We start from the raw sequence: 25,266 nt of genomic DNA on the forward strand, positions 1-25,266 counted from the left end.
AAGCTTCTACGGCTTCATATTTACTTCTCAATAAGTAAACATAGCAATATCAAGTGCAATCATCAATACAAGTAATAAAGTGCTTCTTACCTCGTCTAGTTTGAACAAATTTTAAATCACAGATATCTGTGTGAATTAAACTTAGGTTCAGTACTTTTTTCAACTTTATTAAATGATGCCTTAATGAGTTTTGCCTCAACACAAATCTCACATTTATGATTAGAATCAAATTCTAAGTTAGGAAAACATTCTAAAGCAACAAGTCTATGCAAAAAATTAAAATTAACATGTCCTAATCTACCATGCCATAAGAAAGAAGACTCAGCAATATAAACAGAAGATGTGTTCTTATTATTAAAAGCCAAATTAGGTACAACAGTATTTACATTGAGCTTAAAAAGCCCATCACTCATGTAACCTCGCCCCACATACATTTCACTCTTGGAGAGTACAACTTTATCAGATTCAAAGACTAATTTAAACCCATTCTTGATCAACAATGAACCAGAAATCAAATTCTTGCGAATCTATGGCACATGGAGTACATTGTTAAGAGTGAGTTCTTTCCCGGAGGTCATTTTCAACACAATCTTTCCTTGTCCTTCTACAGTTGAAGTGAAAGAGTTTCCTATAAAAAGTTGTTCCCCACTTTCCACCACTTTGGAGGTTGTGAACATTTTCTTATTTGCACAGATATGGCGGGTTGCTCCAGTATCCACCCACCATTCCTTGGGATTGCCCACCAAATTTGCTTTAGAGACTATTGCAGCAAAATTGATGTCTGCCACTCCATCGGAAAGATAAAAATCCTCGGCTATGTTGGCTTGTCCTAACTTTTTGCTTGAACTCCCTCCGTCCTTGTGAACGTAACAATCCTTAGCGCAATGCCTTTCTTTGCCGCATACAAAACACTTGCCTTTGAACCTCTTATTGAACCCGTTGTTGATCCCTTTGTTGATCTTAGTAGTGGATCCTTGTTTGGACCATTGCCATCACTCTTCCGCTTCTTGTTATTGAACTTTGACCCTTGTTCATGTTCCACAACATTTGCTTTAGCCTGCATGACATGGTTTCCTGACTTCTTGTTGGAACCATGGTTATCCCCCTCAATTCGGAGGCGCACTATCAGTTCCTCCAATTTCATCTCCTTGCGCTTATGCTTCAGATAATTCTTGAATTCTTTCCAAGATAGTGGCAATTTTTCAATGATTGCTACTACTTGTAAAGATTCACTGAGAACCATCCATTCCGCATGTATGTCATGGAGAATTAATTGAAGACCTTGAACTTGGCTAATAATCGTTTTGAAATCCATCATTTTAAAATCCAGAAAACGGCCGACAACAAATTTCTTTGTACCGGCATCCTCTATCTTATACTTGTGATCCAGAGATTCCCATAGTTCTTTAGCTGTGCTTTTCATACTATATACATTGTACAGTGTATTGTCCAACCCATTAAGGATATAATTCCGACACAGAAAATCACCATATTTCCATGCATCGAATGCGACAACCACTTGCCGATCAGTTTCTCCCTCATTCAGTGCTGGTACCTTTTCATGAGTGAAGCGAGCCAAATTCATTACCATTGAATTTTTCTGGCTTCTCCACATGATTTACCGGTACTGCCAGAGTCATCACTAGCACAACAGGTGTGGGGGTTTGAGTAATAATAGTCTCAGTACTGTTAATTTCAGTTGTCATAATTCTGACAAAATAAAAATAATACACCAATCACAAATTTATACAAAAAAATGAATTTACACACAAAATAAAGATTGTTGGAACAAAGGATCTTGAATTCTTCAAATGGTGGTCTTCGGGCCTTCAAAATTTGGCAATGATCTTGTCTATATATAACAGAAAATTAGTGCTTCAAGTCATATTACTAAGTCGCTTTCCTAAAGACAATATTTGTACCCACCAAAAGGTGTGCAAGGGGTTACAACAAATTTGTCTCTAAGATACAATCAAGCTTGATCTAAAGATCTAGTCTATCGGCGTTTGCACTGACGATAATAGATCAGAACACTCTTGATATAATCAAGAAACCAAGACACTGATAATCAAATCTGCAAAACTTGATTATCAATAAGAAAAATAGAAATTTGCTTAAGAAACTCTTGATTGAAAATTCAAAATCAAGAGAGAGAGAAAGAGAAAATTACAGGAATGCCTTTCAGGATTTTTGGATAGAATGAAATGGCAAATTTCGTAGCCTATTTATAGGCCTTGATGGATCTAATCGAATGGTCATGTCCCTTGATCGCATCCGATCAGATCTGACCGTTGGATCGACGATCTATGGTGCAGATCATTCTGACACCGAATAGATGCCTTGACTAATCACACTTGATCACGATTGGGTGCCATCTCATCCGTACGATCGCACGTATCTCCAATCAACGGCCATGATCGACCCACTCCAGATCAGACACACAACCGTTTGATCGGTTGGTTGACTCATCGCCAACAGACGACACGTCGCTGCCACGTGGAGCTGACTGTATTCCATGTCACCCATGCCACGTCGGATCCACGTCATCACTCTAACCTATTCGATGCAAAGGAAAGCGCCCTCATGGCGCCTTGGGCCGATGTGTCCGTGCTAATTGCAAAGTGCGCCATCAAATGCCACATAGCCTACTGCCCACACCACGCGCCTCCGCACGTGTGCGTGTGTGGATGGTGCGAAGTACCATCCGTGCAGTGTGGATGCATGCACACTAGCTTTCATCCCATAATTCCATATTCAAAAGAATATTCTATGTAGCACATTATTAAGTGCTCTATGTTTTGCTTTCTTTCCAATGTGGGACAAATTCCCCAAGCTTATTTCATGATTTCCAAAGAAAACATGGAAGGTTTTTAAAACACCCAAAAATTAAACTATAAATTTTGAAAACCATTTTGAAAATTCCCCAACATTCCCCCACCATTTTCAAAATACCAGATGATGACTCTTGGTTCACTTGATAGCCTTATGCATAGGTGAAGATATCTTACGATTTGAATCATTCACTTAGTGAAGACATCTCAAAGTTAGTCAAGAGGACATAGTAGACTTGTCTTTGAACTAGTGATCTTATATGACTAATTGGACATGTCTCACACGCAGTACAAGTTACCTCAAGTATTCAAACAAACCGACACGTGGGTTGGCATTGTGTCTATATCCTGTTTCATGAGCACTCTAGAGTTAAGCCCTTGGACTCATAGGAAGAGGCACCACCGCCTACACTCACATAGGTAAGCTTACTGAGAGTACCCCTGTAATTTACAGTACCCTAACAACCCAGTTGTAAGTTTATTAAGAGTTTGCTCACTCATCATCTTCTTTTCACATTACAGGTACCAAGCACTTCAACCTTGGGATGAAAATAAAATAAAACTAAGTGCTTGCAATCACGACATATAGTGTACTTGGGCTCATTGAACTCAAGACTTGATGTTTCTTCAAGCGTTGAGTCGAGTTTCCACTAGGAGTGATTATGTTAAGTGGGCTTGAGACCCATCCCCTTTGATGTTTTCCACACCAAATCCCTTTATTAAGGGGTCAACCAAGTTTTCACTTGACTTTACATAACTAATGGTAATCACACCTTCTGTGATTAACTGCCTGACACAACTATGTCTCAGTCCTATATGCCTGGACTTTCCACTATAGACATGGCTATAGGCCCGTGATAAAGTTGATTCACTATCACAATGCAAATATATTGGTGGCATAGGTTTTGGCCATATCTTAATCTCTAACAAGATATTCCTTAGCCATTCTGCCTATTTGCTACAAGAAGCCAACGCTACAAACTCTGACGCCATGGTTGAGTCTGTTATGCATGTTTGCTTCTTAGAACCCCAGGAGATAGCTCCTCCTCCAAGAGTAAAAATCCAACCACTCGTGGACGAGTGATTTTCATGGTCAGTTATCCAACTAGCATCCGTGAATCCTTCCAGCACTATCGGATAGCCATTATAGACTATTCCACAGTCTATTGTTTTCCTCAAGTACCTAAGTACTTAGCTAACAACATGCCAATGCACACTACTGGGATTACTAGTGTATCTACTAAGTTTCCCACTGCCAAAGCAATAGCAGGTCTAGTGCAAGTCATGGCATACATCAGGCTACCTATTACTCTTGAGTATTCTAGCTGATCAACAGCTCTTCCAGTATTAGGATACAATTTCAAATTTGAATCAAAAGGTGTAGACATGGGTGTACAATTATATTGATTAAATTTCTTAAGTATTTTCTCAATATAGTGCGACTGGGTTAGAATCAAATTATTGTCCTCTCATTTGATCTTAATACCCAAAATTACAGCAGCCAAGACCATGTCTTTCATACTAAAGCTAGACGACAAGAAACTTTTAGTACTTTCAATGACATCATTGTCAGTACCAAAAATAAGCATGTCATCTACATATAGACATATGATTACACCTCTATTTCCAGTAAACTTACTGTACACACACTTATCAGATTCATGTATCCTAAAACCATTTGAAACTATTACTTTGTCAAATTTCCCATGCCACTGTTTTGGAGCTTGTTTCAGTCCATATAGTGACTTCACTAGTTTACACACTTTGTGCTCTTGACCCTGTACAACAAATCCTTCTGGTTGTTGCATGTAGATTTCCTCATCTAACTCTCCATTTAGGAAAGAGGTCTTAACATCCATTTGATGGATTTCAAGCTTATAGATTGAGGCTAAGGAAATCAACACTCGAATAGTGGCGATTTTAGCCACCGGAGCATATGTATCAAAATAATCAATACCCTCCTTTTGAGTAAACCCTTAGTAACTAATCTAGCTTTGAACTTGTCAATTGTGCCATCGACTTTCATTTTCCTTTTGAAAATCCATTTACAACCAATGGGTTTGGATCCATGTGACAAATCAGCAAGTATCCAAGTATTGTTACCCACGATAGAATCCATCCCATCGTTTATTGCTTCTTTCCAAAAAGCAACATCTTGAGACTTCATAGCTTCCTCAAAGGTTAATGGATCTGAATCCATATTCAAAGAAATCATTGTTTGCTTACAATAAGCTTTTCTAGTTCTTTCTACAAGGTAAACAATGAAATCAGGGCCAAATGACTTCTCAATCATAGCCCTCTTACTCCTCCTTAGCTCAATAGGCTCGTTAGGTTCATTAGGCTCAGTAGGTTCATGTCGTTCACTTTCCTCTGTAGACATCAAAGGAGTTGATTCATTTTCTTGATTAGAATCCAACCTTGGAATGGTTGTGAAACGATTCTCATAAAATACTGCATCACGTGATTCAATGATGGTATTTGTTTCCATGGAACCATTGGGCTCTACTACCAAAAACCTATATGCTTTGCTATGTATAGCATAGCCAAGGAATATACATTCAATTCCTTTTTCGCCTAATTTCTTCCTTTTAGGTTCAGGCAATCTGACTATTACTCTACAGCCCCATGTTTTCAAGTAACCAAGATTAGGTTTCTTGTTTTTCCAAAGTTCATAAGGAGTAACATTTCTTCCCTTAAGAGGAATTCTATTGAGTATGTGACAGGCAGTGAGCAAGGCTTCACCCCAAAAGCCAGAACTTAAACTGGAATAAGAAAGCATAGCATTAATCATTTCTGTTAATGTCCTATTCTTTCTTTCAGCTACTCCATTTTGTTGTGGTGTGTAAGGTGCAGACTTCTCATGAATAATACCAACATTTTCACAATAGTTTGGAAAATGGTATTCACCGCCTCTATTAGACCTAAGTCTCTTTATTTTGACATTACATTGATTTTCTACTTCTGTCTTAAAAATTTTGAATTTATCAAGCACCTCATCTTTTGAATGCAAAAGATAGATATGACAGTACTTACAAAAATCATCAATGAATGTTACAAAATATTTCTTACCACCTCTAGTGGGGGTACTATGCATGTCACATACATCACTATGCACAAGTTCAAGCAGATATGTGGTTTTATCTACCTTAGGAAATAGAATGCGAGTAATTTTTTATTGCACACAATATTTACATTTTTCAAACATATCAATGTCATACTTAGGAATTAAATCTAAATCTACCATATCATACATTTTTCTAGTATTAACATGACCTAAACAAGCATGCCACAAAGAAAGAGAATCAACAATATAAGAAGAAACAGATGTATTATTGATAACGTTAAGTTTGAACATTCCTTAATACATGTAGCCCTTCCCAACAAAAATCCCACCCTTAGACAGGACAAATTTGTCTGACTCAAATACTAACTTGAAACCATGCTTATTACGCAGGCTTCCAGATACAAGGTTTTTCCTAACATCAGGTACATGATAAACATCATTAAGACTTAGGACTTTTCCAGATATAAACTCTAGATCCACCATCCCTTTGCCTTTGATAGCAGCAGTTGAAGAGTTGCCCATGTAGAGAACTGTTTCATCACTCACTTGTTCATAAGTAATGAATGGCTCTTGTCATTGCAGACGTGCCTTGTTGCTCCTGAGTCAATCCACCAGTCACCAGCATCTTCGAGCATGTTCACCTCGGATACAATAGCCACGAACTTGTTCTTGGCATTTGATGCTTCTGGCTTCTTCTTGTATAACCAGCATTCATTTCTGAAGTGCCCTGGCTTGCCACAGTTTCAGCAAGCGCCTTTCGGCTTCTTAGCATTTTTCTCGGGTTGGAGTTCATGCTTACACTTCTTTTTGTTGAACCTCTTACCATCATCCACCATGTGGATTTTGGACGTCTGAGACAATTGGATATCTTTACTTTCAAGTACACTTGACTCTTCCTCAACTCGGAGGTGTTGAGTCAATTCCTAAGATCTTCCTTTTTGTGTATCAGAGTTTTCTTAAAATCCTTCCAAGAAGATGGCAATTTCTCTATTATAGATGAAACTACAATGGATTCATCCATGTTCATATTCTTTTGTCGAAATTGACTCAGAATATGTTGGATTTCATGGAATTGTTCCATAATGGGCTTTGTATCAATCATTGTAAAATGCATAAAATTACTAACAAGAAATTTCTTACTGGTGGCATCCTCGATGAGGTACTTTGACTGTAATAAGTCCCAGAGTTGCTTTACCGTTTCCAGATGTTGATCTACATCGAATAGAGAGTCCGACAGCACATTCAGAATGTGTCCTCGGCAAATGTAATCGTCATTCTCCCATTTGGTTCTGGCACTGGTTTGCTCCACAGTCTCGTCTTATTGCACCGTTGGATAGGGGGTAGTTAGCACATAGACCACTTTGAGAGTGGTGAGCAAAAAGTGCATCTTCTTTTGCCAGTGTCAGAAATTTCCTCCATCAAAACAGTCAAGCTTCATGAAATCTTGAGACATTTTCTGAATAGACATCGCCATATCCAAATATTGTCTTTAGATTGTTGGAACAAAGGGTCTTGAATTCTTCAATGTATACCGAATAAATTAAGTTTGTGTACTTAACAACAAACAAAAGAAATAAAGGAAAGGCGAGAGAATGTTTGATTACAAAAATCAAACTAGAAAATAAAATAAAGAAATAAATAATAGATTTTTATTTTGTTACAAAAACAAAATCAAAATATGATATAAATAAATAATAAACCAGAAAATAAATTAACAACTTACCTGATTAATTTCTTGAACAAATTTTCTGATCAAGTCCAGTGTTTAACATTGTGTCCTTAAGACAGATTCGTCCTCTCTACAATGCTTTCAGATTATGGACGTCTATCTCCCAGGATAAAATGATCAGCAACAAACAATAGCAATGTAGACACCCCATTTTTGACTGCCCTTAAGACTTGGGCATTACTGATGGTTTACTTGGTGTTGAAAGTTGTGCAATGCAAAGGTTCGATTCCTTTGGCAAGAGGAGAGTCAAATCATAACCTCACACCCCATTTTGGACCAAAGCTATTTTGAATGGTTTTTAGACCTTAAAACCCTCTCTTTCAAAACTTTTTTGAAACAAAGTTCCTACGATGCTCCGACGCTCACATTTTGTTAAATGTTGTGCTTTTCGGTAAACCGAGCAAGGACAAAGTGGAAATGAATGAGAGAGATGAAATCTTTGAAAAATATTTCAAAACACCTTGTTTAGGGGTTTGGAGTTGAAGAAAAGAGGAAAGGAGAGAAGAAAACTAGTTTGGGAGAAGTTCGGCATAAATCCGAGTAGGATGGAAACTACGCGGCTTTACCAAAACAAGCATAACTTTTTGCACAGTTGGAATTTTGATGCAAGGCTGGCTCCATTGGAAAGCTAACTTCTGGGGCTTCAATTTGGACACCTGTCGAACCACTTTTGGCCTTGCCAGCCATTGGCCGACCACTTTCCTTTCCAGGAGACCACTTTTTGTCCTTAAAAACCAGAAAAAGCAGCTGGCCGACCACTTCAACTGGTCGAGCACTTTTATCACCTTTTTGGAGATATTTTCATCCAGCTGGCATAGTTGGAAGACACCAGAACCATCCTCCATACACGTGTATGAAGGGGTGGCCTTGGACCCTTGGCTTCCTCAAGAAGCTTACACTTTTGTTCTTTATATAAGAGAACCTCCTCCTCCCTCCTCTAGGTTTAGAAATTGGAGGTTTGAGATATACATACACTCTTGTATCTATAGCTCCTTGTTGGCTCTTGTTTTGTGCCTTAAAGTGTGATTTTGCCTCACTTTTGTACACAAACACACACTCAAACACCTTGCTTATGTTGCTGAGGCTTCTTGAAGTTGTTTTTGGTGTTTTTGGGCTGGTTTGAGCTCAAAGAGGTTGCTGGAGTTGCAGTAGTAAAGAAGGTCTTCAAGGGTGAGTCTTTAACCCTTAAATCCCCCATTCTTGCTTAAGCTTTTAGCCTTATTTGCATACTGTTTTAAGCTTAGCTCTTAACTGGAAAAAGTTTCGTTTTTGCATGCTTAAAAAGTATGTTTAAGGTCACTTTTCTGTTAGGGGTGATCTACCCCCTCTTAGGCCTTGTTAGGCCTTGTTTTGAGCCATCCCTTTAGGCCCTTGTTGTAGCCTTTGCATGACCTTTCTACCACAGAAATCCAAAGGATTTTCAGTGGTGGAAAGGTGGTTTTGGGGTCCTAAATAGGAGAGGGTCATCCCCTCTCCTTGTATTTTCAATACTTGCTTCATATGCCTCATGTTTGAGCATATTTGTTAAGCTTGTGTTGGCTTGTTCTTAGCATATATTTGGGGTTATTTTAGCATGCCTCAGATCTTTTTTGACTTGGTTTGGTCATTCCATGCATGCCTTATACACTCATAGTGTAAACCTTACAAACTAGCTTTGTGTGCCTCACGTTTGAGCATGTCTTTTTAGCTTGTTTTGGGACCATCTCAGTAGGTTTTTGGTACTATTTTAACATGCCTTAGATCTATTTTGGGTTGGTTTGGTTGGCCTTTAGATGCTCCATGCACTTGTAGTGCATTCCCATGAATTAGCCTAACATGCATCATGCTTTAACATGTCATTCTAGCATGCTTTTGGCTTAACTTTAAGAAGCTTTTGTCCATCTTTTAACATGATCTAGCTCTGATTTAGGTTGTTTTGGCCATGCATGACTTGCTTTGTATAGCTATGGTTCAACCTAGCTTGTTAGCTTTGTGTACCAAGTCCACTAGCATGCTTTACTTGGACCATTTGAGTGATTTGGCATCATTTATTATATGATTTTAGTCCATGTTTCATGCTAATGAACTTGCATTTATCACTCATTCAATGCGTTGGAGGGTTTTTCCCTTTATGCCTCAACATGAATCATTGCGTATGCTTCATGCCTTAGCTTGCGAGCCATCATTTCAATGTGTTTTGGGGGTTATTTTGCCATGATATAACTCTGATTTTTGTTGGTTAAGTCATCCCATGCTTGGTCTTAATAGGTGTAGTGTAATCCACCTTATTTGCCTTGTATGCATCATGCTTTATGCCCTCCATGCTAGCTTATTTTGGCTTCCTTCCATACATGTTTTAGTATCATTTTGACATATTCTAGGACTATTTTGGGTTGCCTTTTCCATATCCTTCATGCTTTGTATAGCTATATTGTAATTGGCCTTCCTAGCTTTGTGTTTTGATGACTCATGCATGCTATCTTTGAGCTATTTAGATGATTTGGCATCATTTAGTACTTCATTTCAGAGCATGTAGCATTGCCATGTTCCCACTTCATTCACTCTTTAAGTGTCTTTGAGTGTTGTGCATGGTTGCCTAGCTTGTGGCTTAGCTTGTATGCTTGCATGCCTAGGCCTTTGGGCCCTCATCTCAGCATGTTTTGGTCTTTGTTAAGACCTACTTGAGCTCTGTCCATGATTGGTTCATGCTTTTATGCCATGCATTACATGCCTCCTTTGTAGTCCTCTTCACTAGCTTCATGCCTTACTTGCTTTGTTTGAATGATTTGGCGTCATTTATTACTTAATTTCAGTGCATTTAGTGTTGTTACACTCTCATGTTTATCACTCCTTGAGCATTCTTGAGAGTTGTGCTCTTAGGCCTAGTTGATTGGACAATGCATTGTGCATGCATGCCTTGCCTTTTGTGCCTTTATTTTGGTGTTATGGCCACTAATTTGGGCATGGCTGAGGTCTGTCCATCTTGGTTTAAGTCCATTGAGCATGTTTGATTTCATGTTGTTTGCATGCTTACATTACATCGCATTGTGCATGTCATGTTAGTCATTGCATTGAGTATGCCATATTGTTCATTGCATTGAGTATGCCAATTGCCCTTTGCATTGTGTATGCTAGTTGTCATAAGCATTGTGTATGCTAGTATGCTAATTGCATGTCCATTGTGTATGCCATGTTATGTGTTGCATTGTGTTTGGAATAAGTGTTAGTCCAAACACAAGAAACGAGGAACGTTTCATACTTAGAGTGATGAAACGTGCCTCAATTCTCGGTCGCTGACACTCTTGATCATACATGATAGAGTTTTAGGCTTTATGTGTTTACTTGTGCATTCATTTCACATTGAATTGTGCAACTTCGCCTCTCGGCCATCATGCATTGAAATGCGCAATTGGTGGCCCGAGGGTCGAGAACCGCACTCCCTTGAGTTCATGACATGATAGGGAGGGTGGTTGTGCACACATACCTTGCAAATACATTCCCATGCCCTTTCTTGCTCTCTGTTGCAGCAAATTACAGTCTGGCGGCAACAACTGGTCGGCCAGCCAAAAAAACAAGCTGGCCGACCACGTTTTCTAGCTTCCAACATAGAAAGTGGTCGGCAAGTGGCTGGTGACACCAATAACTGGTCGGCAACATCCCTAGAGGTCCCCTGAATGGAGTTTTAGCTTACTGGAGCTTAGTACAAGGTTCTAAGAACAACTGCAAACAGAGGCAAGTTGGGGCATTGCGACGGATTTCCGAGCGAGGAGACCGAGCATACATCCAGTCTTCTCCCTCTGAGGACTTTGCCACTGTTTTATTACTTTTCTTAGCTGCCATGCTTAGATAGCTAGCTTATGCTTTGGTCTGTACTTTAATTAGTTAATGCGTTAACTTTTCAATCTGTTTTGTAATAATTAGTTAACTAGGATTAGTTAATTAGTTTGTTTTGTAGTAATTAGTTTAATTAGCTTAGATTAGCTAGTTAGCTTTTTATTCGGTCCCTCCATTGAGAGGGCGTATCATTGTAATAAGCGTGCGTATGTGTGATGCATGTCTTCCAATCTCCATTTCTTTCTCCCTTTTACTTAACCGCTTACGATGGTTAGTTTTAGGACATATTTCGATTAGCATACCTTATGCTTGCATGCGTGCATCCATTTATCTGTATTGCATGCACCGGGCTCAGCGCATCATACTAATTGCATTGTATTTCAATTCCAATTTGAATACATGTACCAAGTTGCATTTCACATGCCATTTCTTAGAATAGCCGAGCCTATTTTAGCTGCATTTTGCATGTGTTGCATTAGTCATCTCAACATGAACTAGGATCATGCATGATTTCTAACTAGTTCTTTGTTTTGTCTTGGAGTACACTGTGAGTGTTTATGCTTTAGCATACTGCATGTGTGTTAATGTTGCCATGAAAGCATGCTTGCCATGAGGCTAACTGCTTATTTGATATAACTGCCTGAATGCCTGTGGGTGAAGGTTGGGTTACTTGAGTTGGAACATTTCATTAAAATCCCTAATTTAGCCTACTAGCGAGTAGCAAACTTCAAACCATTTTCAAACAAATATGCAATGTTTTGTTCCAAATTAGGCGATCTAGTCTATACTTGTATGTTGTGTGCATCACGTAATAAGATTAGCTAATTAACCGGAATAAGAGCACATATGTTTTCAAAAATAAAATATCATGCTTAGTACAGGCCGATCTTTGATCGGGCGAGCGGGGGTGCTCATTGCATGACCTTCCTCTCTCGTACCCAAGTTCCCGAGCCGAGGCAACTTTGGTGATGATGGACATGTGGCCTTAGGCACGAGTCAGGGTTTCCTAAATTCCCCCAAAATAAAATATTTAGGTGGCGACTCTGTATCTGGCAAAGCAGTCCATGTTTGGCAATTCTTTCTAAAAATTAGTTTTTCAAAACGATTTACCGAATTTGGACTCTTTGGTGATTTATCGGTCTTACATCGCACATTGTAAGATTAGATTCAAAACCGTGACATTTGAGTACAGACTGTAGTAGCTCGGAACAAAACGAGATCCCCACCCCGCCCATTCGCAGGCGCGCGGATGTCGGAGAGTACCCGGGAGTGTGTCTACAAGCAGCTCTACAAATTGTTTGCACAACAAACACACTAAGTGTATACACTCTTTCTCACAGAAAATTAATGTAGTCAATGCAACAAAATATGCAGAGAGCCAAAGCAGAATTATTTGGACAAAAATTTGGAGTGAAAACCAAATGAGAGACTTGTCTATATATATAGGTGTAAAGGTGACTTTTCATTTTGAATTAAACAGGTAATAAATCTGTTTGAACAACTAGCAGACCTGTTTGGTTTGAATGGCACTGTTTCGGTTTGAATTCAAACAGATAAAATTGTTTTGGGTTTGAACAGATTCGGATCTGTTGGGCAAATGTGAAACTGTACACTGGACATATTTGAATTTAAACTGTACAAAATTTGAAGAGGAGCAAATAGATTGGAATTCAAAAATTGAAGACAGATTTTATTTTACCAAAAAATAAAATTAAATTCAAATGTTTTCAGCCGAAAAAAATAAGTATTGGGCCGGACAAGCCCAATCCAATCTCACACCACGCACCCAAGCCTAAGCCCATGCCCAGCCCAGACCACCCGACTAACCGGACACACGGCGACGGCGGCACGCGTGTGTGTTTATTTTTGAGTCCAATGGGTCTAGCCCGCTTTGCCCATAACCTCCCTCTCTACAAAACTTGGGTGCCCCTTGGGGCCTACCCCAAGCCTTATAAACCCACTCAAAGTTTTGTACCAAATCAATGTGGGACAAGTCATTATTCAAACCTTTAGGAAATTTCACCAAAAACACTATTTCCATGGAGCTCGCTTTGGCTTCAATTTCCCATTCACTCGATAATGGTTTTGAGCAACCAAATATACCACGTGAATTACAACGCGGCATAGAATGCGTTACCACTTAGACCCGCCAAATTTGGAGCATGGGTCCCACCTAAAAATTAGACGAAAGTTTAGGAAAAATTCTGTTTTTCCAGAATTTCCAAAACCATTTCTAACAATCCCCCACATGAATGGAATTTGATGACAACAGAAATGCAACAATATATGGAATTTCTCGAAAGAGTATAAATCAAAAATATCTTGCATCCAGATAAGTAGCTTTTGGCCTTGAACCTTCCCTACTAATAAACTATCAGACTTACTAGCTAACCAATGGACGCGATGCCTTGAATTGTTCAGCCATTTGTGTAAACCACGAAAATAGATTTCACACAAAATATCTTCTGACACATCGTGGTTCTCACAGTTGTGTTCATTTTGGCCTTAAACGCTCCTGGTTGTTCATGAGTGCTTCTAGAGAATTTAGTCTCTTCATTCTCATAGAACCAGCCCAGTTCAACATTCATATAGGTGATTCTTATTGTGAATATCTCTTATACTCGTCATGATTTTATGCCTAAATCAAGATATAAGTAATCATCAAAAGCTAAGCTTATCCTTAGACCCTTGCATACAACACATGTTGCAGATATCACTCTCACCATAAGAATGGGTAGGGAATTTTAATCCCTTGGTGATTTCTGGTGAGCCACACATAACTTAGTTTTCCCTTTGAACTTAGTTCTTTGGATATCCAGTCATATAAGTAGGGTTACCATTATGATGACTCTTATGTAACAGGCTTTAATCTCATCCCCTTCGATGAACCATACACTTGCTCTTTGTCAAACCTTTTGTTAACAGATCCACAATATTCTCTTTAGATTTTGTATAATCTATTGAGATTATTCCATTTGAGAGCAATTGCTTTACGGTATTATGTCGACGACGAATATGTCGTGACTTACCATTATACATATGATTTTGTGCCCTGCCTATTGCAGATTAACTATGACAATGAATGCAAATAGCTGGCACAGGTTTTGGCCACATTGAAATATCTTCTAAGAAGTGACGAAGCTATTCTACTTCTTCTCCTGCTTTGTCTAAAGCAATGAACTTAGATTCCATTGTGGATCGTGCGATGCCTGTTTGTTTCGTGGATTTCCAAGAAACAGCAGCGCCTCCCAGAGTAAAGACATATCCACAAGTGGATTTTGAATCTTTAGTATCTGATATCCAATTGGCATCAAATAACCTTTGAGTACTGCTGGATATCGAGTAAAGTTCAAACCATGATCACGGGTAAATCTTAGATATCTAAGAACCCAAATGATCGCTTTCCATTGGTCTTCTTTGGGGTTACTAGTGTACCTACTCAATTTACTGAAAGTATAAGCTATATCAGGATGAGTACAATTCATTAGGTACATTAGGCTTCAAATGATTTTAGAGTATTTTAACTGAGACACCGCATTACATTTATTTTTTGATAAATAAAGACTGATGTCTACAGGTATTCTAGCTACATTCATATCATCCTTGATAAATTTACCAAGAATTTTCTCAATATAATGTGATTGAGATAATACATATCTGTCAGATATTTTAGTAATTTTCATTCCTAATATTACATCTGCGACTCCCATATCTTTCATATCAAAACTTTTGTTCAACATTTGCTTAGTTAATTTGATCATGTTTTGACTACTTCCAATGATAAGCATGTCATCCACATAAAGACAAACTATGACATATCCTTGGTCAGTGTTTTTAACATAGATGCACTTGTCACATTCATTTATCTTAAACCCATTAGTAAACATAGCATGATCAAATTTTTCATGCCATTGTTGAGGTGCTTGTTTTAATCCATAAAGAGATTTTACAAGCCGACAAACTTTCTTTTCTTGCCCTGGCACTACAACCCCTTTGGGTTGCTCCGTATAGATCTCTTCATTTAGATCACCGTTTAAGAAAGTTGTCTTAACATCCATTTGATGTATCTCTAAATTATACAACACTGCTATGGCAATAAGCATGTGGATGGACGTTATTCTTGTCATAGGAGAATATATGTCAAAATAGTCCAGACCTTCCTTTTGTTTGTAACCTTTTACTATAAGTCTTGCTTTATACTTGTCTATTGAATCATCTGCTTTCATTTTTCTCTTGAATATCCACTTATATCTAAGAGATTTAAAACCAGGTGGAAGATCCACCAATTCCCAAGTATGATTTTGCATAATGGATTCAATTTCATTATTAACAGCCACTTTCCACAAAGGTGCTTTAGGACCTGTCATTGCTTCCTTAAAGCTTTGAGGTTCATTTTCTAACAAGTATGTCAGAAAATCTAGACCAAAGGATTTTGATGTTCTTGCTTTCTTACTTCGTCTTAGTTCATCATCAGTTAAATCTTATTGGTTGAGACCATTACTAGTCTCTTGTGTTTGATTGTCATTAGTCTCTTGACTTTGTGTACAATCATAAGTTCTTTTCTATGAACTTAATTCATGTCCTTTCTTGTAAGGAAAGACATGTTCAAAAAATATAGCATTTCTTGACTCTATAATAGTGTTCACATTTATATCAGGTATTTATGATTTATAAGTCAGAAACCGATGTACAGTACTATTTTGAGCATAACCAATAAACACACAATCCACTATTTTTTAGTTCAATAAGTCTAGCCCATTTTTCCCATAACCTCCCTCTCTACAAAACTTGGGTGCCCCACCCGAACACTTCAAAGCAGGTTCAACCCAAATTGAATCCGTCCAAATAGATTCAAATCTGTTTGGTGCTTTTCCAATCCACCAAACTGCCTATAAAAAGCTAGCCTCCCAGCAATTCAGAACATAGATTTTCCCTCAGTTTTTTGTCTCTCTTCTCCCATTTCCATTTTCCTATTTTCTACATTTATTCTGCATTTAATTTAGGAAAAGAAAGAAAGAGTTTCAACAAAGTTTTGGTTCGCAAGGCTTGAATTTGTAGTGCTGCAAATTTAAGTGTTAGTCGTTGCATCTTGGGAAGTAGACGCTGGTAAAACTCGAAGCACCGGAGCGAGGGCGAAATCTACTTTAAGGAGATTGTGTTCAACACAAGCCTCGACATTATTTTCTGAAAGTTTTAATTCTTAAAATAATTTATATAATTATTTTCTAAATTATTTTATTTTATTGTTTCTTTAATTTATACATATAATTTACACACATACACCTTTGTGGGTACTAACAATCTTAAAGTAGATTTTTTATTTTTATTTATTTCTGCAATAGACAGAAAAATATTTTGTTTCAGGAAATTAAATAGTAGTAATATATTGTTTAATTTCTTAAATAGTAGTAATATACTGTTTAATGATTTCTTTGATAACATAGTAGTAATATACTGGTTATCATTGAAATTTTATTACAAAATATTATTCTGTTTATTTTGTGTGTAAATTCATTTTTTGTATAAATTTGTGATTGGTGTATTATTTTTATTTTGTCAGAATTATGACAACTGAAATTAACAGTATTGAGACTGTTATTACTCAAACCCCCACACCTGTTGTGCCAGTGATGACTCCTGCAGTACCGGTAAATCATGGGGAGAAGCCAGAAAAATTCAATGGTAATGATTTTAAAAGATGGCAACAAAAGATGATATTTTATCTTACCACATTCAATTTGGCTCGCTTCACTCATGAAAAGGCACCGGCACTGAACGAGGGATAAACTGATCGGCAAGTGGTTGTCGCAATCGATGCATGGAAACATGGTGATTTTCTGTGTCAAAATTATATCCTTAATAGGTTGGACAATACACTATACAATGTGTATAGTGTGAAAAGCACAACTACAGAACTGTGGAAATCTCTGGATCATAAGTATAAGACAAAGGATGCTAGTACAAAGAAATTTGTTGTCGGCTGTTTTTTGGATTTTAAAATGATGGATTCCAAAACGGTTATTAGCCAAGTTCAAGATCTCCAATTAATTCTCCATGACATACAAGAATTCAAGAATTATCTGAAGCATAAGCACAAGGAGATGAAATTGGAGGAACTGATAGTGCGGCTCCGAATTGAGAAGGATAATTGACGTTCCGACAAGAAGTCAGGAAACCATGTCATGCAAGCAAAAGCAAATGTTGTGGAACATGAACATGGGACAAAGTTCAACAACAAAAAGCGGAAGTATGATGGCAATTGTCCCAAACAAGGATCCACTAGTAAGATCAACAAAGGGATCAACAACGGGTTCAACAAGAGGTTCAAAGGCAAGTGTTTTGTGTGCGGCAAAGATAGGCATCGCGCTAAGGATCATCACGTTCGCAAGGACAGAGGGAGTTCAAGCAAAAGCCAGCACAAGCCAACATAGAAGAGGATTTTTATCTTTCCGATGGAGTGGCAGACATCAATCTTGCTACAGTAGTCTGAAGCAAATTTGGTGGGCAATCCCAAGGAATGGTGGGTGGATACTGGAGCAACCCGCCATATTTGTGCAGATAAGAAGATGTTCACAACCTACAAAGTGGTGGAAAGTGGGGAACAGCTTTTTATGGGAAACTCATCCACTTCAACTGTAGAAGGACAAGGAAAGATTGTCCTGAAAATGACCTCGGGAAAGAACTCACTCTTAAGAATGTACTCCATGTGCCAGAGATACGCAAGAATTTGATTTTTGGGCCATTGTTCATCAAGAATGGGTTTAAATTAGTCTTTGAATCTGATAAAGTTGTACTCTCCAAGAGTGGAATGTATTCGGGGTGAGGTTACATGAGTGATGGGCTTTTTAAGCTCAATGTAAATACTGTTGTACCTAATTTGGCTTTTAATAATAAGAACACATCTTCTGTTTATATTGCTGAGTCTTCTTTCTTATGACATGGTAGATTAGGACATGTTAATTTTAATTCTTTGCGCAGACTTGTTGCTTTAGAATGTTTACCTAACTTAAAATTTGATCATAATCATAAATGTGAGATTTGTGTTGAGGCAAAACTCACTAAGGCATCATTTAGTAAAGTTGAAAGAAGTACTGAACCTAAGTTTAATTCACACAGATATCTGTGATTTAAAATTTGTTCAAACTAGAGGAGGTAAGTACTTTATTACTTTTATTGATGATTGCACTCGGTATTGCTATGTTTACTTATTGAGAAGTAAAGATGAAGCCGCAGAAGCTTTTAGGCAATATAAACTTGAGGTTGAAAATCAACTTGGCAAAACTATTAAGATAGTGAGAAGTGACAGAGGTGATGAGTATGATGCACCATTTGAGGAATTTTGTTCTGAACATGGTATCATTCACCAAATCACTGCATCCTATTCTCCTCAGTCAAATGGAGTTGCTAAGAGAAAGGATCGAACCCTTAAAGAGATGATGAATGCCATGTTGATTAGTTCAGGGTTACCTCAGAACTTGTGGGGGGAGACGATTTTGTCTACTAACTTTATCCTTAACAGGGTACCCCACAAGAAACTCAATCAAACACCTTATGAATTATGGAAAGGTCAACGACCTACCTATAATTACCTCAAAGTTTGCGGGTGTTTGGCCAAGGCGGCAGTCCCTAGTCCCAAAACGACTAAAATATGACCAAAGACCGTTGATTGTGTGTTCGTTAGATATGCCAATAACAATAGTGCATATAGATTTTTAGTTCATAGATCTGAAAATCTGGATATGCATGTAAACACTATTATTGAGTCAAGAAATGCATCATTTTTTGAACACATTTTTCCTAGCAATGAAATTGAAGAGAAAAGTTCGAATAAAAGAACTTTTGATACTGCTATGGGGAGTAGTGAAGACCACAATGATAATGAATCAGATGAACGTACACGTAGCAAGAGGGCTAGGATCTCTAAATCATTTGGTCCAGATATTCTAACATACCTGTTAGAAAATGAGCCTCAAAACTTCAAGGAAACAATGTCAAGTCCTGAAGCTCCATTGTGGAGAGAGGCTGTGAATAGTGAAATTGAATCAATACTGCAAAATCATACATGAAAACTGGTGGATCTTCCACCAGGATGTAAACCTCTTGGACATAAGTAGATATTCAAGAGAAAAATGAAAGCAAGTGGTTTAATAGATAAATACAGGGCTAGGCTTGTTGTTAAAGGATACAGACAGAAGGAAGGCCTTGATTATTTTGACACCTATTCACCAGTGACAAGAATAATATCCATTCGCATGTTGATTGCGATTGCAGCTTTGTATAATCTGGAAATACATGAAATGGTTGTTAAAACAGCTTTTTTGAATGGCAAGTTAGATAAGGAAATCAATTTGGAACAACCAGAAGGGTTTCAAGTTCCTGGCCAAGAGAAAAAGATTTGTAAACTTGTCAAATCCTTTTATGGATTAAAACAAGCTCCGAAACAATGGCATGAAAAATTTGATCACGCTATGCTTTCGGATGGTTTTAAGATAAACGAATATGACAAATGCATCTATGTTAAAAGAACAGACAAAGGCTATGTCATAGTTTGTCTTTATGTGGATGACATGCTCATTATTGGAAGCAATAATGACATGATCAAATCTGCAAAGAAAATGTTGAACAAAAAGTTTGACATGAAAGATTTGGGAGTAACAGATGTAATTCTAGGAATAAAAATTACTAGAACATCTGAAGGATATGCTTTATCTCAGTCTCACTATGTTGAGAAGATTCTGGACAAATTTGGAAAGCATGACGACCGTCCTGTTAAAACACCTATTGACGTTAGTCTTCATTTGTCAAAAATTACAGGTGCAAGCATATCACAATTGGAGTACTCTCGAATAATCGGAAGCTTGATATACTTAATGAATTGCACTAGGCCAGATATAGCCTATACTGTAAGCAAATTGAGTAGGTACACAAGTAATCCAGGGTCTGATCATTGGAAAGCGATAATTAGGGTACTTAGGTATCTAAGACATACCCAGAATTATGGCCTTGATTATACCAAATATCCAGCAGTACTAGAGGGGTACAGTGATGCAAATTGGATATCGGATGCTAAAGACTCAAAATCCACTAGTGGATACGTCTTTACCCTGGGAGGTGCTACAGTCTCTTGGAAATCCTCCAAGCAGATATGCATAGCAAGGTCGACAATGGAATCTAAGTTTATTGCATTAGATAAAATAGGAGAAGAAGCAGAATGGCTTCATAATTTCTTAGAAGACATTCCAATGTGGCCTAAACCTGTGCCAGCTATATGCATACACTGTGATAGTGAAGCAGCAATAGAACGGGCACAGAATCATATGTATAATGGTAAGTCTCAACACATTCGTCGAAGACATAATACCGTTAGGCATTTGCTCTCACATGGAATAATTTCCATAGAATATATAAAGTCAAAGGAGAATAATACGAATCCATTGACTAAAGGGCTAGCCAGAAAGCAAGTGTACTATTTATCGAGGGGAATGAGATTAAAGCCTATTACTTAAAAGTCGCCATAATGGCAACCCAACCTAGTTGACTGGAGATCCCAAGATCTAGGTTCAAAGGGACAACCAAATTATGGATAACTTCACGTATCACTAAGGAGGTTTACTCCTACCCATTTCTATGATAAGAAGAGTGATACCTACAGCGTTAGTAGGATAAGCTTTTCTTTTAATGATTCTTATAGCTTAGACATCCAAGTGGGGTATAGCAGGATACTCTTAATAAGAAGTCACCTATATGAGGGTGAACTGGGCCGGTTCTATGAGAATTGAGAAGGCTAAATTCTCTAGAGCACTCATGAATTACCAAACATTGTTCAGGGCCAAAATAAACACAACAGTAAGAACCAAACTGTGTCTGCAGATACACAATGTGTAGTCTATTGTCTTGGCTTACACAAACAGCTGAACAGTTCAAGGCATCACGTCCACTGGTTAGCCAGTAAGTTCGATAGGCTTTCACTAGAGGAGGTTCAAAGCCAAAAAGCTACCTATCTCGATGTGTGTATCTTCTTAATGTACTATTTATTTTTCTGCATATTGTTGCCTGTCCGTTATCATGAATTCCATTCATGTGGGGGATTGTTGGAAAATGACTTTAGAAATTCCTTATTTTTTGCTAACTTTGAGCATTAATTAAGGTGGGACCCAAGCGTTATTTTTAATGTTTCTAAGTGGGTTGATGTTTAATGTCGTGTAGTGAATAAATTTGTGTATTTGGTTAATCAAAACCATTTCCGTATGAATGAGAATTCAACGCGCGTTTTCAGGTTCGTGGAAATGTATTTTGGTGGGTTTACTACACATTTGTGAAATGTGCTTGTCCCATATTGGAAAGTCTTGAGGAATTGTTTGGGTTTATAAACCTTAGCATTGGATACTTGGGATGGGCCCCAAGGGGTATCCAAGTTTGTGGAAGGGTGAGGTTATGGATGAAGTGGGCTAGACCCATTGGATCCAAAATTAAAACCACACGCGCGCCGCCGTCCGGTCGGGCGAGATGGGCTGGGCGCGGGTGCGTGGTGTGAGGTTGGGTTAGGCTTGTCCAACCCAATACTTATCTTTTTGGGTCAAAAACTTTTGTATTTTATTTTTTATTTTTAATTTTGGTTTCAAAATTCAAAATAAATTGGTCCACAATTTTTTCCTTCGCCTAAACAGGTCCCTGACAGGTTTAACCCACTTGAACAGTTCAAAGGGTTCAAAGCAGGTTCAGCCCGAATTGAATCTGTCCAAACATATTCAAATCTGTCTGGTGCCTTTCCAATCTCTCCGAACAGGTTTTACACCTATTCGTAAAAGCCACCAAATTGCCTATAAAAAGCCATCCTTCCAGCAATTCGAGACATAGGTTTTCCCTTAGTTTTTTGCTTCTCTTCTCCCATTTCCATTTTCCTATTTTATGCATTTATTCTGCATTTAATTTAGGAAAAGAAAGAAAGAGTTTTAACAAAGTTTTGGTTCGCAAGACTTGAATTTGTAGTGCTGCAAATTTAAGTGTTAGTCATTGCATCCTAGGAAGTAGATGCCGGTAAAACTCGAAACACCAGAGTGAGGGCGAAATCTACTTTAAGGAGATTGTGTCCAACACAAGCCTTGATATTATTTTTTGTAAGTTTTAATTCTAAAAATAATTTATATCATTATTTTCTGAATTATTTTATTTTATTGTTTTTTTAATTTATACTTATAATTTACATACATACACCTTTGTGGGTTCTAACAATTTAAAGTAGATTTCGTCCTCGCTCTAGTGCTTTGAATTTTATCGGCGTCTACTTCCCAAGATGCAACGACTAGCACTTAAATTTGCAGCACTACAAATTCAACTCTTGCGAACCAAAACTTTGTTGAAACTCTTTCTTTATTTTCCTAAATTAAATTCAGAAAATAGGAAAATGGAAATGGGATAAGAGAGATGAAAAAACTGAGGGAAAATATATGTTCTGAATTGCTGGAAGGCTGGCTTATTATAGGCAGTTTGGTGGCTTTTCCGAACAGGTATAAAACTTGTTCAGACAGATTGGAAAGGCACTAGACAGATTTGAATCTGTTTGGACAGATTCAATTCAGGTTGAACCTGCTTTGATCCCTTTGAACTGTTCAGGTGGGTTAAACCTGTCAGGGACCTGTTTCGGTGAAGGAAAAAATTTTGGACCAATTTATTTTGAATTTTGAAACCAAAATAAAAAATAAAAAATAAAATACAAAAGTTTTTGGCCCAAAAAGATAAGTATTGGGCTGGACAAGCCCAACCCAACCTCACACCACACACCCGCGCCCAAGCCCAACCCGAACACGCTGCAGTGCGCGCGTGTGGTTTTAATATTGGGTCCAATGGATCTAGCCCACTTCACCCATAACCTCACCCTTCCACAAACATGGGTACCCCTTGGGGCCCATCCCAAGTATCCCAAGCTAAGGTATATAAACCCACACAAATCCATAAGCCTTTCCAATGTGGGACAAGCACATTACTCAAATGTGTAGGAAACCCACCAAAAGCTAGTTCCACTAACCCGAAAACGCGCGTTGAATTCTCATTCATCCGGAAATGGTTTTGATCAACCAAATACACAAATTTATTCACTACACGACATTAAACATAAACCCACTTAGAAACGTTAAAAATAACGCTTGGGTCCCACCTTAATTAATGCTCAAAGTTAGCAAAAAAAATAAGGAATTTCTAAAGCCATTTTCCAACAGATACTCTATATATTTAGAAAATGATAAATTACACGGACCTCTCCTAAAGTTTACAGAAAATACAGCATTAATTTCGGTACATTTAGCAAATGTACCGAAATTAATACAAATAGTGCAAAGATACAAAGAGAAATAAGGTAAAATAAACATTTCAATGTGAAAGAGTTGATAATATCAGCTTTTTCATAAATATGAATAAATTGTTGATGAAAAGGGGTTCAAGTGTTACGTAAATTAAAATTTTTAGGGATCCCAATGTAATAAATAATACTCAACTAAATTGTAGCATTTCACAAAACCATGGAAAATGGGATAACGTCACCAAAAAGAGATTAAAACAATTTCGCAATAACAGTAAGTATCTACCCTTAAGTTTAATTGATAAAAAATTTATTTCTCTTTGCTACCAAAAAGCATCCAAAGCATGACAACAAACACAACTTGACCAAAAAAATAACAATAAGTCAAGGAACATAAACATTAAACACAGAACTTGACAAAAAATACATTGATGAAACATGATTTTTTAGAAGTGAGGCCGTCAACTAATTTTGTAGAAATCATGTTCATTCACGTGTTTCTAGGTCCGGTTCTGTGTTTGGTTTACATATCCCTAAACTTACTGAAAAACGATTAACAAAAGTATATAAAATGAGGAAGGGCACGAGAACAACTATTCTTGGGGAACTAAGCTAATCTCACCTTTACTGAGTGAGTCATAGAATCTCGTGGTTCTTTTCTTCATGTCCGACTATTTCTTCTTTTCTTCAAATATCCTTGATCACCCCTAGTGTAGACTGCCCGAACTTTCTCCGCGCGCCCCCCTTTCGGAGAGGGCGCGAATTGGGTTCTTAGCTACTACAGTTCGGAATCCTGTCACGGTTCTGAATCTAATCTCACAAAGTGCAATGTAAGATTGATAAATCACCAAAGAGTCAAAATCCGGCAAATCATTTTGGAAATCGAGTTTTATCAAAAAGAGCCAAACATGGACTGTTTTGCCAGATTACAGAGTCGCCACCTAAATATTTTGTTTTGGGAAATTTAGGAAACCCTTACTCGTGCCAAAGGTCACGTGTCCGTCATCACCAAAGTTGCCTCGGCTCCGGAACTTGGGTACGAGAAGGGAAGGTCCTGAAATGAGCACCCCCACTCGCCCGATCAAAGGATCGGCCTCTACTAAGTATGATATGTTGTTTTAAAGACACATGTGTTCATATTCTGATTATTCAGCTAACTTACTCGGTGATGCGCACAACACACAAGTATAGACTCAATAGCTCGATTTGGAACAAAACATCTCATGTTTGTTTTTCGAAAATGGTTTGAAGTTGCTACCCTCAAGTAGGCTAAAGCGTGGATTTTGCCACCCTCAAGTGGGCTTAAAACATGATTTGCCACAAACAAGTGGGCTTAAAACTCGCATTTGATAAATTGTTCCAATTCAAGTAATCAAGCCTTCATCCACAGGCATTCATGCAGTTTAGCAATTAAGCAAATAACCTCATGGCAAGCATGCTAAACATGGCAATCACTTACACACAAGCATATATGCTAAAGCGTTAAACTTACAGTGTACTCCAAGCCAAAATAGAAAACTAGTTAGAAATCATG

General features: G+C 37.8%; 1 protein-coding gene across 1 annotated transcript; it reads right to left on the minus strand.

The window, feature by feature from the left end:
* Window positions 1-527: 527 nt before the first annotated feature.
* On the minus strand, window positions 528-1,615 carry LOC145798748 (uncharacterized). Its single transcript, XM_082887656.1, has 3 exons — window positions 1,360-1,615; window positions 917-1,179; window positions 528-857 (listed from the first exon to the last, which is right to left on the minus strand). The coding sequence occupies exons 1-3, from the start codon at window positions 1,613-1,615 to the stop codon at window positions 528-530; spliced, it is 849 nt and encodes a 282-aa protein (XP_082743782.1).
* Window positions 1,616-25,266: the final 23,651 nt, after the last annotated feature.

Source organism: Camellia sinensis, chromosome 1 (assembly GCF_055761805.1).
Source record: "Camellia sinensis isolate YWXY chromosome 1, ASM5576180v1, whole genome shotgun sequence".
In the NCBI taxonomy this organism is placed as follows: Eukaryota; Viridiplantae; Streptophyta; class Magnoliopsida; order Ericales; family Theaceae; genus Camellia; species Camellia sinensis.

Excerpts from the sequence above, each read along its gene's own strand:
- LOC145798748 (XM_082887656.1), bottom strand. The coding sequence starts at position 1,615 with ATGTGGAGAAGCCAGAAAAATTCAATGGTAATGAATTTGGCTCGCTTC. Across the intron at positions 1,180-1,359 it reads GTATAAGATAGAGGATGCCG|AATTCAAGAATTATCTGAAG; the intron begins GTACAAAGAAAT and ends TATCTTGGAAAG. Across the intron at positions 858-916 it reads GTTCAATAAGAGGTTCAAAG|GACGGAGGGAGTTCAAGCAA; the intron begins GCAAGTGTTTTG and ends TACGTTCACAAG.